A 16,918-nucleotide genomic window follows, 5' to 3' on the forward strand; every position below is an offset into this window, starting at 1 on the left:
CACAAGGATTACGTATAACAGAAAACAAACAAAAAACCACATCCACACCAAAAAGACCCCACACCACAGAATTTCAGAGTTTTACCAATCAAGAGTATTTTTTTCTTAAATTAGCCTACAGAACACTACAGGAGGGGACAAATACCTGTTTTGTTCTCTTGGGATGATTTTTTTTTTTTAAATAAAAAAGTCCTCCCCTTTAGCTGGAAAAATGGCAACTATTACACAGAGCAAATCAGTTTTCACTGAGATGGGTACAGTTCTTAGGAAAATACATAATTGGAGCAGCTGAAAAACCCAATCCACAGTAACGTAACTTTTCTACATCTAGTTACTATGGCACATGTATGTGTGGCAGTTAGGAGCCATGAGATACAAAGAAAGGAGCTCTGATTACAGAAGCCAGATTAAAGCCCAGTTCCAGTACTGGGCAGCGTGAAGCTATAAGGATTCCAGATGATTTGTATTTAATGGGCATCCAAGACTGACCAAGGTTTTTGAGACAAGCAGCAGTGGACGACAGGCTCCTACCTTCGTTGAAGTAAGCAGTGATACAGGCTTCTGTCGTCTCTGCCATGTGTCGCACAGAGGCCAGGCTCTGACACGCTGCTGTGAGAAGGGGCATTGCTAGCAACCCATGCACTCTGCCATCGATCCACTTCCGTAAGCTCCCCCGTAGTGACTCAGCTGTTGCAACGCTAGAATTGTTCATCATCATCAGTGTTTCTGTGAAGAGACCGCTGAGAGCCATATGACGTGTTTGGAGATCCATATCTAAAAGTCAGAAATAAAGAGAGCCATTTCAGTAAACAGGTAATAGAACCCAAATTCAACTTCATCACTGAATGCTTTCTGTAGATACCTGGAAAAGCCTCTTGCTTATTACACACCTCGATTTCTTGTCTGTATGAAACTGCAGTAAGACACCCGTTCCTTGCAGCCTCTTCCCTTGATGAGACAGTTCATCATTCATTAAACAGAGGCAGCTGATAAGATTGTACATCAGAGTACACTGGAGTCCATCTTTCACCTAGGGTCTTTTACCATGACTGCAGTGCAAATAAATTGAATGATAAAGCACATTTGCAGTCTCCGAGAAAACTTGGGTATTAAAACACAAAGCAGAGCTTAGAGTGAAACAACCAAGATTTTAGATGATTCAATTTGAAACATGACCGAGATGAGCCCTGAAATGTTGCAATCCCCTCAAGCATCTCCAGGATTCCAGATTTCCTGCTAATCCCAGCCTTCAGCCCCAGAACACTTTTTTTTAAACCACCTCTTGACATTGTCTGAACATGTTAGCATGGGCACTTCTAACAGTGCCCTCAAAGCACAAACATCTCCTGTGGTTGGCTCTTGAAAGTCTAACTACAGAGTAGACCTTTACACCACCATTGTTATAAAAGAAAATTTTCAAGCAACATCAGGCATTGTAGAAGAAAAAATGTCAACTGGTTATGAAGAGAAGTTGTGCACAAAATGAGATTAATCACTGGAAAAACACTGCCCAAAGAGGTTGAGACCTCTTTGTTATTTAGAAGCTCACTGGACAAGGCCCTAACAGCCTGATTTAACTTTGAAGCTAGACCTGGCTGAGGAGGAAGCTGGATAATCTGAGGAGGAGGTTGGATTACATGTCTCCAGAGGTCCCTTCCAAACGAAGTCATTCTGTTCAAAAAAAAAAAATCCCCTGGGACAAGTCCTGGTGCAGTGCCCATGGAAGAATCCCAGCTTTCTCCTCTCCAGCAGCTGTCAGCAAAAGGTGCTGCCCCCAAGACTTTTCCAAAAACCTCCACCAGCCCCTTCCAAACCTCACACCACCCCTTTCCTGCCACTCTGCATCAGTGATCCTCCTACACTCCACAGTCTGGTTGAGCAACATGGAGCATTCTCTCTTTCAGCCCTTTTAACACAGTGTGCCCAGGGATTCATGAAACAGAACTGCTCCTCTTACACCACAGCTCCTGTTTCCTCCAAAATTTCTCAGCTACAAGGAATGTCAGCAGCAACAGGCAAGCCTTCACCTTCACCTCTCTTCAAGTCACAGTTTTGCTGACCATGGTGCTGTCCTACAAAGCTTCTCCAAGCCACAATACAAGTACTGAGAGACAGTTATTACTCCCGCAGACTTTCAGACACTTTCTGTTCACTCTTGCTAGCACGTCTGTGTGGGTTATGGACAGGAACACACACAACTCCTGACAAGTATTTCTGCAGAGTACAGCGAGACGACTGATTTTACCTGCAGTTTTAGTCTGATAGAGGAAGCTCAGGATGGTACTAGTACTAAAATTGAGATCAATATAAATGCTGTGGGTGTCGACACACCATACTTCTAGCATGCATCAATTTAACTCCACTACTTCGGTATAGTCAGTTTTCCCAACTGCAAAACAGTTTAGAAACCTTCCTTAGAATCTGATCCCTCTGGATCAAGAGAGTGTATTTGTGTCATCCTTCCTTTTAAAAAATATGCAAATGCAAAATAAAATTAAAAACATTAAAAAACTAGACAGCAAAGAAAACAATCCCTCAAGCTTCTGTGTATTGGTCAGTTTTAGTCACAACATAACCCATTTTTTTCTGTTGGTTCTGTCACTCTTGATAGCTCTCTATAGGGTAATGTTCATATTTTTGTTTTGTGCTAATATGCCAACTACACATACTATTTTTTATGGTTTGACTCAATGATCTTAAAGGTCTTTTTCAAGCTGAATGATACTGTGATCATCAAAGCAACATGCCCTGCTGCCCATAAGGGACACATTATAGTAATGCAAGAAATTACATAGTCACAGATGTTCAACAATCCATGCAGTAGAATAAAGAATCTTGACAGCTTTAAAGTAATTTCTTTAAAATGATTTCTTTAACACAAACCTGGAGGATTAAAGATGACTACATCATCTAGCAACTTGGACATTTCTTCTTCCAAAACTGCAAGAGTAATCTTTCCACTTTGTTCTAAGGTGCTGAGAAATTGAACCACCTGGCGAATGTATGCTCCACACTTCAGTGTTGCATCCTGTTAATCAAAATCCAAATCAATTAGAAAAAAATCTTACTCTTTCCATGCTCTATAATACACAAAAGCAGAACGTTCCAAATGACAAGAACATCTCAGGGACACTGCAAAACCAGTTCAACTTACAAGGTGGATGTGACTATCCAGAGATGCACCAAAGCCTGCTGAGATTTTCAGGAGCTTCACTATCAGTTCAGACGCAGCATCCTTAGCAAGGATCACAGAGGGAGGATAGTGGCTGTTACAGTAACTGATGATACTTTGGTAAGATGAAATGCCCACAAGCTGCCAGGGAAGGGAGCTCGTCTGTCCAAGAAGATTTATGAGTGGTGATTCCTGAAGATTTAAAAGACATTAGTCTAAGCTTCACCTTCTTTGCTGTTTTAAAATAATTTACAGTAGTCAATATTTTAAGGATGTCTTTTAAGGAAGCCCAGACACCAAAATTTGAAAGAGACAGAGCAGAAATCCCACAGAAATAGATGAACACCGGGAGCCTGGTAGGAAAGCAACTTGTCATTCAAGCAGCAAGCCAACACACGTATGTCACCTTTAGCATTCACATAACAGTACTCAGACTGCTGCAGCAGCTCTAACCAAGCACAAAAATCAATAGACATTAAAATTTGGCATGTAAACATGTAAAGACAGCTAGAAAGAAATGGGGACCCTACAAGGTAAAGTTACTTCAATAGAGGTTTAAAAAAAGGCATTAAATTATTATTAAAAACAAACATTAATCTAAGTTCACAGTAGAACCAAGGACAGAAGCCAAGTCCCTGAATTTTCCATTCAGTGAATCATCTACCAAACTGGGGGACTCCTCAAGAGCTTATTTTCATAAATACCATCCTGAGCAGCACAGCAGCCTACAGTGTCCACAACGCACAGAGGCAGGGCAAGTATGCAGATGGAAAAGTCTCTCATCTACAAGCAGCAGAGTCTACCCTCAGCTACCACCATCCTCCTCTCACAGGTTCATGTGCATCTGCAATACAAAAGAGCCCCCACCCCCAGACACTGAGAAGCACCTTCTACATGTTACCAAATGAGCAAATACTGGAATTGTGTTGACAGTCAACACAACCTAAAGACTTAAAGGATCCAGAACTAATCCAAATTAGATTACATCAGTAAGAACATGACACTGGTACATCAAGTACTTCTCAAATTGCTCATGCACTGGAACACAGGGTTGAGCAAGTTTGAGATTTAGGTCAAGGTGTCACAAGAGTGTTCTGGGAGGTAAAAAACAAGTGACAAGGTGTCAGTTTAACACATTGCTGGAGGCTAGGAGGAAATTCCTGAGGCTGACTCATATACTTTGTACAAGCGGGTATCTTTTGAAGCTTGAGAAGCTTCTGATAAGCAAATACATTCAGGTCAAAGCACGTGAACTCTGGTAATTTTCCTAAACTGGAATACAATGTTGATCAAAGACTGCTGGTGACATCTTGACACAACATCTCGTAATGCCTCAGAGGAAATGGAAAACAGAAGACGCTGCAAGTGGGAGAAAGCTGGCAGATGTGAAATGGAAATTCTTGAAGACTACCCAGCCCCTCTGGAAGAGTCCTCCAGAAGCAATGGACTGAATGAAACTGTGCTAGATTTACCTACACGGAGCTCTTAGCAAAAGCAGGGTTTGGAAAGTTCATCCTAACACCCAGTGTTTCCCTTTTCTATTCCAACAATTCAGAAATACTGGAATGTAACCATAAATGGGAAAAGTGCTGAGATATCAGAGATAATCAAATCACCCTTCAGAGAAAGGGAACAAGAAAACTCTACCTAAGATTCAACAGATAAGTAATCTGTTCCCAGTATCTCATCAGAAGCAGGCAGTGCCAAGCTTCTTAAAGATATATCTGGTCTTCAAGATGATGTTGTGACTTGTCATCACATCACATGGAGTTAGGAGGGGAGCATTTTATGGTAAAAAATAAATGTTTGCAAAACCAGTTCTGAGTAAGGACTGAACAACGCTAACTTGTAACTCCTGAGAAAACACGTTCAAGCACAAAAATAAATATTTTCCTTTTAGACAGCCACAAAAAACCTACATTCAGATCAAGTGTTGCTCCTAACCTCACAGGGACTAATCCCATTGTTGAGCTGTGCTTAACACAACCAACTTGAAGCATGACCAGTACCGAAGACCAGGCTGGAAAACAGCACAAACATGCACAGTAACACACAAAGACAGGCACAAGCTTTTCATAAACGTGATTCCCTACCATCCCTCCACACATCCATGTTTGCCACTCAAAAAGAAGCAAGGCACAGCAGAGATTTACGTGCCTGGCCATGACAGAGTGACTCAGTGAGCCTCCCAATTCTTCTCACAGCACCACAGGCACTCCAGGCACCAGTGCCACAGTCAGAGCGGCTCCAGCACTCACCTTGGCAGACTGCCTGAATCAAACCAGGCAGGCACTACACACCCTTTTCACTCAGGCTGCCAGAAAAAGCTTCACCTGAAGTTATATATAATATTGCACATGCACACATATATATATGCATGCACAATACATATCCACCTATACTTAGGGCATATAACATGTACATATATATATGCATATGTATTAGAGGTGCATATGTAAATTCTTGCTAACACTACCTTTACTTTGCATGTGCTTATAACTAAGGCTCTTCAAAACCAGGAAAGATAAAAGGAAACAGATATTTTAATTTTAAAAGGGCTGGTTTAAGAGACAAGAAAGCTGTACTACGCAGCATCCCATACTTAACACTGAAAGGAAAAACAACTGCACAGTAGCTTTACGTAACAACAATAATTTTTTAAACACTGATGAAACTAACATACGTATTTGTTCTTTCCAAAACCCAGAGTGTCATTTTGTAACTCCAGGAGACTGTCTTTATATATTTGCTTACTCCTTACAATACTACTGGATCACAGCACCTACAGAAGCTTGTTAAAATGAACAGCAGCTCTTCTGTTTTTTTCGCACAAGTTATACAAAATGCCTCACATAGGAAATTAGTCCTGGCCATCTCTGGAATACTATTTGGGGTATTTTACCTATGCAAAAAACCCACTTTAAGTTAATTATTCTGCAAGTGAGAAAGAAGTCATATCCTTTGTCTTTGCTAGCAAAGGATTATTTTCTTTTAAGACAGACAGGTATGAACCTTTCCAAAAGTTACCTCTTTGCCTATAAGTTCTTCCTCCTTTGCCAACAGGACCATCATATACAGCAAGCAGACAATCATGTTGTGAGTCTGAGGATGAGGGTTGGGATTCCAGGCATCAGAGAGCACACTGACCCAATTTATTTCACATAAAACATAACCCAAGAATAAGAAACAACTCTTGGGGCTGCCTCTTTCAATCTAGGAATGAGAAAGGAGAAAAAAATTACAGGCTCATAAAACAATATAAGATATAAATGCTTTTATACTTTCAGTTCCTTAGCCAAGTATAAATCCACAGCAGCATTTTAGGTCAGCAGAGGAGTAGACAGATGCCACTTCTCCATTGCACTTTGTCCCCTCACAGCTGCACATGTAGCTTCCTAAGCCTCTAAAACAACCGATACAGAATACCAAGCTACTGCAAACCAGAAAGAAATAACCTATTACAAACTCTTAGCTGCATGATTGAATCCATTTCTCTTCACTCTAACAGAAATTAAGAAACTCTGAGCCTGTTTACAACTGCATGAAGAACTCACACCAAACAGATAAGCAGTAAATCCTGGAGCATTTCCACACCTGTCTGCAAATACATATTAAAGATATATGCAATAAATGAGACATTCAGATAGAGCAATGACAGATTACAAAGACTGACAGCTTTATAGCTCCCCACAACTTTGAGAGTCAACAGCACTCCTTCACAAAAATCAATAACAAAATGAGCAGCTGTGAATGCCACAAACTTTAAAAGCTTCCTTGCTAAGAGAACTGTCTCCAGCTGTCCAGTTATTTTCAAGGGCAACACCGATTAGGAACTTAATTCAACAGATGCCATGTACTCACTTTAAAGAACTCTTCCATAAGCATCTGGTCTGGATGCATTTCCTTCCATGGAAGCCTTCTGAACTCAGAATGGAAAGCATAGAGAATAAACTCCGGCATTTTCGGGGCTGTGCAACATTCACAGTAACGCATTAGATGTAACCAGAGAGCCCCATGGTGGCTTGGCAGCAGCTTATCTAGATTCAAAGAAAATAGCTGAATTAACAACAGAAAAAAATCAAGGAAAGCTTTATTACAGAAGGAAGTCCAATTTTGAAGATAAAAAACCGTAAGTGCAAGTTACACTAAAATGCATTTGTCAAAGAAAAAAAAAGCACATTAAGCTTTTAGATTTTTTTTCCCCAAATCAACAAGTGGGGAAGCTTATGATTTCATGCCCTTCCTTGGTCTTTTGAAGAGTTGATGCACAATAATCTGAAGTTGTAAAACACTCCTTCCATGTAGAAGTTCATTGCTTTTATGTTGGGTTGTTTTGGTGTTTTGTTTGGGTTTTTTAAAGATCTTTATCTCAAATTTTATGAAATGCACAATAATATGTTATTTTTAATTATTCTTACAAGGTAAGTTTGAATCTAGTTCATCCCTAGAAGTTGTTAAGAGGTATTGTGAAATTAATTTTTTCCATTCCTCTGTCTAACTAAACATTAGGCACAACAAGCGATTCTAAATAGGGTCTCAAAATGATCAGTCCTAGAGATTAAATTACTCCTGAGACCAGCTGTTGACACACATGTATTGGTGGTCATCATGACATGCTACTGAATATGTTGTATGGGAACAACATACAGACCTGGAATGAAGTCAGGCACTTCTCATGACAGCCCATTTTGTTTTGCTTTCCTTCACATTAACTTTGTCATCTGACAGATATGCATTTATCAATCACGTTATCTACCCTTGCCAAGGGAAAAAGCTGTCTGTTAAGGATGAAATAAAGAAATGCTCCTGGCATCACTGCAGTGATCACCTTGGCTAAAAGTTCATAACAAACAAAATCCCCTCATGTCCCACATCTCAAAAATCTTTCTTGATCTGATAGAACAGGAAGTGACACTACGTTAAAATAGCATGGACTTCACCCACCTTTAAAGCTCTCGTGCAAAAGCTCGATGGAATCTGTAAACAGACGGACAATGGTGGATGCTACAGGAGTGTCACTCTCTAACCAAGGGTAGCAGGGCTGGTTACTTAAAAGAAGTAGAAATGAAGCAACACAAATTTCAGTGTGAAGTTACCAGATCATAAACATACCATAAACACATAAGTGATTTACATATTCTAAAGCATAATAAATCAATACAGCACAGGTATCAGCAGCTCTCTCAAATTCAACTCTTTGAGACTGTCCTCTTCTTCCTTAGAACAGGTACGTACTTCAATGTCACACTGAAGATCCACAATACCAGTGAGTAAGCAGAAATTACTTGATATTTTGTAACTGAATCAAAGACCAAAACACAAGAATTTCTGAATGACAGCACATACCACCTGTAGTCAACCTTCCAAATAAGTGCTGAAGCTGGACTCACAACTCCAAAAGCTCTTGATTTTGGAAGAAAATAAAATTTAAATGTATATTACAAATAACTGTCCATGTGAAGACAGAGGTACCCAAGACAGTAGATCACCACAGGAGTGATTTAGCCTGAAGTTTCTTTACACACCGCTGGCATTTAGGGTTGTACTTGCTTGGCTAAAAACAAGTTTCGTTTTAAACTAAGGCATGACAGATACTATGGAAGCTAAAAAAAGGAATCTAAGATTCAAGTTTTGGTGCTCTCAGAACAGAATGCAATCCATGTTTTTCTCATAACCAAGCTCTGGTCGTGAAACAGGTACTTCTTGTATCTAAAATAATTATTCAATCCAAGCCTTGGAAAACTTGATTTAAGTCATGAATTAGTTCCGTAATTATTAAGGATATGACACAAGTAACAGCTATTTAAATTGAAGATCACAATAAAGTCATGAATTAGATAAAAAACAGGTAACAATGAAAGCCATTCTTATATAGCTAAAGCCCTTACTTTAGCAAAAATTAATTTAATTATAAAATGCAACAGATACCTCATATCTTCCTTATCCAAGACCAGTATCCACGGCTTAAAGAGTCCAGCAATGACTGAATATAAGGACTGCAATTCTAGAAGCAAACAAAACAGATAAGTTGCTTTTTTTCCTTCTAATCAGCAACAGTGAATATATTACACTTTTCTAAACTTGAATATGACGTCCTTTGCTTATTCCAACATTTAGTCAGTTCTTCCTGGTCAAATAAAAATTTTAAATACAATACACTTACTAGTAACTCAGGTTAACAATATGCTTGTTTTAACAACAATCATAAGCATTTTGCATTGCTTAGATGTTCTATTAGTATCAACTTTAACACATCTGAGATTGTGAAGGTAATGATGATTCACACTTTAAACATGCATATTCTAAAATAAAAGGTGTTTTGGTGATTTTCTCCAAATCAAAATCACACCATGATGAATTTCAGTAGTATCTTGTTCCCAAACCTCTGCTCAGTGCAGCCGTTCTTTTTCTTTGAAGAAAGTACAATCTCTTCATAATATATTTTTAAAGCAAGCTCAAATATAAACAAGCTTCTTCCAACAAGCATAAAGTCCCACATGGCCATGAAGTAGCATCAGCATTTCCCATCTGTATTTTAATGTTCTCATCATTGTACAAAAGCAGCGTAAGAAGATTTAACTGTATATTTAAATAGTCTTTAACAGAGGAAATTAGAGAAACTCAGTGCCTGTTCTTAAATAATTTGCTTTTAAGACACATTACCTGCTAGAATTCTGTTACTGCCAACAGGCTCTTGGGCTAAATTGGCAACTTTGGTGTCAATAAGTCGTTTAATAAGATACTCCAGAAATTTATTCACTTCAGCCACGTAAGGACTCCATTTTGAAAACAGGCCAAAAGTCCTGAAGTCCACTGAAGCCAGTCGGAGTTTGCAGAAAGATGTGGAAAGCCATTCTATTGTCTCTCTAACCTGTAAAAAGAAGGAAGCTATTAATCGGTTACAGAAAGACTGCACAGCAGTGCTATTCGTCACTGGTGGGAACCTTGTTTCAGCTGAAAAACACTACAAATCAACTGAAGAGGCACCCACCTGTTCTGCAGAGAGAAGAATTTTTGCAGCATCCCGCAATACAGGACTTTCAGCAGAATCACTCTTCTTGAAGCTTCCCTGTTCAGTCACCAGTGGACCACATCCCAAAGCTTTAAGTGATGCCTTCCAACAGTCAGGGCTTAGAAGCTGCTCTGATGAGCCTTAGAAGAAAGAGAAGGGAATGCATTTGTGAAAATCAGGAGAAGGATATTAGTCCCTTTCTTATTACGAGTCAGAGAAGGTTGAAATTAGAGCTCCCTACTACATAAAAAAAAAGGTAACGCATGAGTTTGAAAGCCCCAAGTTTAAGGGCAAGAGATATCTCTAATTCCCAAACATAAGTAATTTAACATTCCCTTTTGGCATCTACATGCTCTTTTAGAGAGTTTCCCAGGCGCTCAGTACATCCTTGGCTACAGACGCGTATTAAGAGACAGTTGCTGCCTCAGCACATATGGCTTAACAGAAAGAAAGTACTTTGTTCTCATTTCAGAGGCACATCAGATTATAGGTAGCATCAAATGTCAACCAGGACATTTTCAGCAAATTTCAGTATCAGTCCCAGGTCTCCATAATTCCAGTTCTCAGTTTGACACTGAAGGGTGCTCAAGAACAGGGATGCTGCATTACAGACCGTTGCATAATTATAATTGTTTCCATTAATAGAAACCTATCCTCCTCCTGTAATATGAGCTGAAAAACTGTTGTCACCAACGCGCATACTTTGATCTGCAGAAGAGTGTTTCTAGTAGAGCTAAAATATCTCTAATAAAAACATTTCACATAGCATGCACATAGAAGTGCATACAGAAACTTAAAAGTTTAAACCATTCTCTATTTGTTGCTATTTAACTCTACTGTGTGCAGTTCATATTTTTAAGCCAGAAGAGTTCTGTATGAAAGGCTTAGTATGCGTCAACTCAGATACTCACTTTGCACGAACAATCTTAGGAAATCACTATAGTGATCAGGGAACTGATACTGGAGGAGGTTAGTCCAATGCTTGCAGAAGATATTAAATGGCATCAAAATATCTTCTTCAGGTTCAAGGCCACATGCATTGAGAGCCAAGTGAATAGACTCCAGAAGCTTGGTACGTTCAGATAGAGGTGGCTTAGCAACACTTAACCATTGCGTAAGGTCAAACTAGAACAGAGGACAGGAAGCATTTGTAAGTAGAAGCTTTAACAGCCACAAAACCTTTAGAAGGGAGAAATTGTCAGGGGAAAAAGAAATCCTGAAGTTTCAAATATTTAAGAAAAACCTAATGAATTTGCACCTCATTATCCCTAATTCAAAAGCAAGTAACGCTCTCTGAAGTTTATTATTTAGCATATTGCAGAAGTCCCTGAATTTATGAAACAATCCTTGGCAGGGGTTTTCAGATTCATAAAGATGTGTATGGATTTCCACGCTTCCGAACCACTGCCAAACAAACACTTAAGCATTAGACTGGGCTAATCCCTGTAGTCCATAAATTTTCAGGTGGAGTTGCAAAGTTTTTGTAGCCTCTCAGCCACCTGTTCAGACCTAGGTCAGCAGGGACAATGCCTATCACTGCCATTAAGTACAGCTCAGAGTCATGCCCAAAACAGGTTCTACAGCTGTTGAACCCTGTCTCTGAGAGGATCAGAGTGATATTGAAGCCTAAATATAATAGTAATTTCTCCACTGACAATACAAGGAGGCAGTATTGTGCAGCCCTGAAACAAGAGATGTGCAGATCACTTGCTCTTACCTTTAAGATAGGCTTTACGATAAGCAGGAAGGACATGGGTGCCAAACAGAGATGGAAGATTCAAACTGTTCCAAATTATTGCTTTTATTTTTATTTTTAAGATACCTACGATTCACTCGCTATTTTGATGAATTATCTCTGCAGAGATATCAGGCAGAAGAAGCCATGAAGACCCTGCTTTAATTTCAAGAGTAAGAGTGCACTGAAGGGTAAGCCCTAGGAAGCACATACTGATACTATCTGGGCTAGGAAAGGGCAGTTTAACCTTCCTATTTACTTTTGCCTTCAGCCTCTCTTGAGCTTAAATACATCACATACCATTCAGGATGAGCAACACAGATCTACAGAACCTGTCAATGTTATTTTAAAGTACCAGATTTGCACTAGCTTAAAGTCACGGTCTTTGGGGAAGAACACCCACAAACCAGACACAGTATTTAGCAGTATTTTACCTTTGTCAGCAGCATAAAGACAACATCACTGTTATCCTCACTCAGAAAGGCCACGACTCTTTCATACAAAGTCACAAATTCACTGGGAGAGGCAACAGGAGTGAAGTAAGGAGAAAGGAGAGTACAGAGCCTCCGATTATGCAGGATTGTCTGGAGGAGACGTTTGCACTCTGACTTGGTCCCGCTGATGAACACCTGAGGAAATTGGGAATGGTGAGAAAAACGGCCCAGTGTGTATCTACTGGAAAACACAACTCTTTGAGCTTTTTGTCAAGCCAAGCACAATTTTGGTCCTTTTTAAAAAAGGAAGGTTTTCTGAAAATTGACAGACTGTATCAACTAAATACTACTGTTCCACAAGATATAATGTAAAATTAACCTGTTTCCCTAGCACACTTAAGAACACCACCTGTGACCTCACACATTGTGTAAAAATACCTAGAAATATGATTTTTCTGATGGGATAGCAAAAGAAAACTATTCCAGATTTCAGCAGCCCTGCCTGATATTATGAAAAATTTAAACAGAACTATGGCTATGAAGAGCTTTTCAGCACTTCAGCTGTTAGAAGCGCTTAAGGACAGCACATGGAAATAAATTGAATCTAAGAGATGAGAATAAATACCTGGACCCAAATCAGAAGCTAATGATTTTTCTCAGAGCACCCACATAACGCGTTCCCCTTGGCAAACACTACCACCACCACCAAGCACTTATGTTCTCTACCAGCAATCTTCTGGCTAACTCTCTACACAAAGGATACTGCAAGGCTGTAGAAGAAATGTGTCTAAATACAGAGGTTAGCAAGATACACATCAGCTAGAAAGTCATCAGTAACAGCAAAATGTATGCCAAAACACTCTTCTACACACTGCAAGTACCCAAACTTTAGTTACCTGGCCAAAAATCCAGCTTACCTTCGCATTTAACTAATATGGTGAGCATTTATTAGCACTAAGCAGACATCTCAGAGCAACAGTTTTTCTTCTGCTTATATGCAAGCTTGAACTCTCCTAAAGACCGTGTATATTATACAATTAATTGAAAGGAAAATGGGGTAGACACTTAGAAGTTAATTTTCAGGCTTCTGAACATTTTAGACCCCCAATAGCAGCAGGCAATTGGAATAAGCATCCAAAATCAGAGGATAAACTCACTTGGCCTAGAATCTCAATGCAGGATGTGAAGAACTGCCTTGTGGGAGGATTGCGTTGAGTTTCATCACACACATATTCCACTAATGTAAAGAACAAACTAATTCCAACTTTCTTAATTGCAGGCATAGGCTGTACCTTGTAGATATTTATTAAGGCCCTGCAAAAAAAAAAATCAGATTAAATTTACATATTGAAAATAATCTGTGACAATAAAGAAAGGTTTCTTGCCAGTATATAGCCTTGAGAAGGGTGTTTCTAGTTTACAAGATAATCAAGCATGGGTTCACAGAATCATAGTATGGTTGAGGTTGGGAGGGACCTTTGGAAGACATCTGGAGCAAGCCCCCTGCTTAAGCAGGCCCACCTAGAGCCAGTTGCCCAGGACTATGTCCAGATGGCTTTTGAGCATCTCCAAGGATGGAAACTCCACAACCTCTCTAAGCACTCTGTGTCACCCCTCACAGTAAAAAAAAAAAAAGTGTTTTCCGATGTTCAGAGGGAACTCCTGTGCCTCAGTTTGTGCCCACTGCCTCCTGTCACTGGGCACCCTTGAAAAGAGCCTGGCTCCATCTTCTTTGTACCCTCTCTTCGCATATTTTTATACATTGATGAGAATCCCCTGAGCCTTCTCATATCCAGGCTGAACAGCCCCAGACTTAGCTCGAGTAATTTTGCTGCCTGAAACGGGTACCTCCAAACCTTAGAAAGTCTCCATAATCAGAGTCAGAAAGTGATCATCAAAAGATGTTTCACAGCATAGTTGCAACAGGTTATTTCTCCCTCAAATCATGTGTTTGTCATGTTCTCAGGCCTTCTCAACTACATTTGTACTGCAACAAAATTTACCTCTTTTTACATAACAGGTACAGCAATAGAAGAATTAAAACAGAATCAAATTTTTCTTGTGTATTGCCAAGTGAAAATTTTAGTGAACTCAAACCCCCATCTTCACTGAATTAAAACATCTGAAGAACATGCAATTCCACAGACGTTAATCTCAAGAACTAGCTCATCCACAGAATTTTTCAGATTAATGATCAAGAATGAACATGTAGAAATGGTAACCAAATATTTTTACTTGTACAGTGTGTACACTCTGTAGGGAGCCAACTACACTAAAAGAATCGCAGCAGAAATCTAGATTAAGAATGGTGTTGCAAAACTGGACCTCTGGGATGAATTCTAAAAAGTCTTCAAGAGGAAGAGGGCCTTGGACTAATCCATTTATTCACCCCCACAATAAAAGTGGTATTATGTAGTCTTCTTCCACTGCACAATTTTGTTTCACATATTGAAGAACTACTTCAAATCGTAACTCTCTATTAAAGAGCTACATCCTGCACCATAACAAGGAAAAACCTACAGAGAGAGATGTTAAAAACCTATAGTTGAGCCTATGGCTGAGACAGCTGCAGTGCAAGTTTGCCACTTCCTAAAATTTAACATAGCATCCCTTGTCATCACTCAAAGTGCTTTTGCAGGTTTAGAAAGGCTATTCTAACACACCGTACAATAAATTGAAGTAGAAGACAATATTGTGTGTCCTGTGGAGGCTGAATGACCTTCTGATAATAGTTATTCCTTTAGAGGTCTGTGTCACAAACATACGGGTCTCAGGATTCCAGCTCTGTTGTTGACCCAAGCTGATAAGCACTACACAAAACACACATGCAGATTCCACATTTTAACTCTAACATACAGAAAAAGAAATATAAAACACCACTACCTAAAACAGTGTCTGAACAACCTACGTTATAAAGTTTTCCACATGTACTGCTGCTTCCACCACACCCAGAGAAGGTGGCTTCGTAGCTTCTGCCTGCAGTTGTCTCACTTCTTTACGCAAAGCATGAAGCTGCTGGCTCACTGCTTCATTTTTATGTTTCCCTTCAAACTAAATGACAAAAAAGACAGACATTCATTTCAGAATAATATTTTTTGCTAAAACTCTTCGATGTTGCACCTATTTGTAAAAATGAAGCAGAACCCAGTAAGAGAACTCTGAATATGATGGTATTCCACCCCCTGAGAGCTTTGATCAGATTTAGTTGTACGTTGTGCCCAAGCACGCATCCTTGGTCATATTCCTATTTAATTATCACACATTAATATAATCCAAGTTTTTTATGTAAGACTTTTAATCCACAGGGACTGAAACTTAAAGGAGATCAAGAAATTGATACACCAAGCAACATGTGATTATTTCTATGAACATTTTCATGCTTCTATTCCTATCAGTGAGCATATTCCCACATTCACACATTGGGAAGCAGTTCAGAATGAATGCTATGAGCAAAACAAACTTTATGCAACAACTTATTCTTTAGCTGTTGATCTGCATCTCCTTTTGAGCATTACATATTAGGTATTTCAGGTAGCTATTATGTGCCTATAGATTTATTTGGTCAACTGCTACCATTCACATAACCATTCAGCCATTTCACTTTCATTATCCGTGTCCAACAGCCCCAAAACAGAAGTGATGACAGGTCTCTAACCTGGATAGTTAGAAGAGCTGCTCCTTGACAGCCTTTATTTGAAGTTCCCCGGCACTCCACATGGAGGGTGATCTGCTCTTCCCGATTGACGTACAGCTTAGGTATCGTGTCCAATATTTCACTATTAAGAGCAACATGCTGAGATTCCCAGAGAGCTGCAGTTCTGAAAAGCATTTATTAATAAAGTTACCAAAATCTTTATTGAAAGCCAACGTTAAGCATTTATAAGCAAGAGATAAGACTTTAAATTCAATGTGCTGTACAAAGAATTGTGACACTTCCCTAGAAAACATAAAAGGTTATTAAATGAAATTGAGTTAAAACTTCAAAGTAATAGCACTTCTAAGTAATAAAGAAATAGGGTCGTAAGAACAAAACTACTCAAGTCTGCATGAGTTCTTTTTAATTATTCTATATAACAATGTAGAAGGAAATTAAACAGATCACCTTCTGTAGGAAATGCCATTTTCCACCAGATAAAAAAAAAGCTGGACTGTGGGATGATTCAGTCAAAAAAAAAAAAAGCCCACCTAAAATTGCTGCTGGATTTTAGACACATCCTCTCTCGGGCTTATCAAGTTTCGGACTGGTTTATAATACTGCTATTAAATGACTACATTGGGTGAGAATAGCTGTAGATGCAACAGCTGTGTTCGAAAATAATTCAGCTGGATGCTCATAGAAATATGAAAAACATAAAGTCTTTTTCACTCACAAAGATAATAGTCCCAGAAATCAGATTTCTCTCTTGGGGGCTTCAGTGCTTCATACTGCAGCTACTACATTAGTGCAAAATGGTTAACTAGCTTACTGTGAACAAATCTAGGCTAAAGGGAGTCTTTATTTTAAGAAGTATGCCAAATGAGAAAAGAAACTGTAGAAGTTAGATGTCAGCTGATGTAATCTCAGT

General features: G+C 39.2%; 1 protein-coding gene across 6 annotated transcripts in view; it reads right to left on the minus strand.

The window, feature by feature from the left end:
* The window catches only part of EPG5 (ectopic P-granules 5 autophagy tethering factor), a 59,319-nt gene that overhangs the window by 5,715 nt on the left and 36,686 nt on the right, over positions 1–16,918 (minus strand). For 5 of the 6 annotated variants that reach the window (XM_074813696.1, XM_074813694.1, XM_074813700.1 and 2 more), the window contains 14 exons: positions 16,009–16,171; positions 15,262–15,404; positions 13,511–13,667; positions 12,354–12,548; positions 11,096–11,309; positions 10,164–10,324; positions 9,836–10,043; positions 9,101–9,176; positions 8,117–8,220; positions 7,034–7,209; positions 6,200–6,385; positions 3,155–3,364; positions 2,884–3,028; positions 532–774 (listed from right to left, as the gene is read on the minus strand). In XM_074813696.1, the coding sequence (XP_074669797.1) occupies positions 532–774; positions 2,884–3,028; positions 3,155–3,364; positions 6,200–6,385; positions 7,034–7,209; positions 8,117–8,220; positions 9,101–9,176; positions 9,836–10,043; positions 10,164–10,324; positions 11,096–11,309; positions 12,354–12,548; positions 13,511–13,667; positions 15,262–15,404; positions 16,009–16,171 (2,381 nt within the window). Of the gene's footprint in view, positions 1–531; positions 775–928; positions 1,050–2,883; positions 3,029–3,154; positions 3,365–6,199; positions 6,386–7,033; positions 7,210–8,116; positions 8,221–9,100; positions 9,177–9,835; positions 10,044–10,163; positions 10,325–11,095; positions 11,310–12,353; positions 12,549–13,510; positions 13,668–15,261; positions 15,405–16,008; positions 16,172–16,918 lie in introns of those variants that run through there. The other variant, XM_074813699.1, reaches the window with a different exon arrangement.

This window comes from Strix aluco, chromosome Z (genome assembly GCF_031877795.1).
Source record: "Strix aluco isolate bStrAlu1 chromosome Z, bStrAlu1.hap1, whole genome shotgun sequence".
Taxonomy (NCBI): Eukaryota; Metazoa; Chordata; class Aves; order Strigiformes; family Strigidae; genus Strix; species Strix aluco.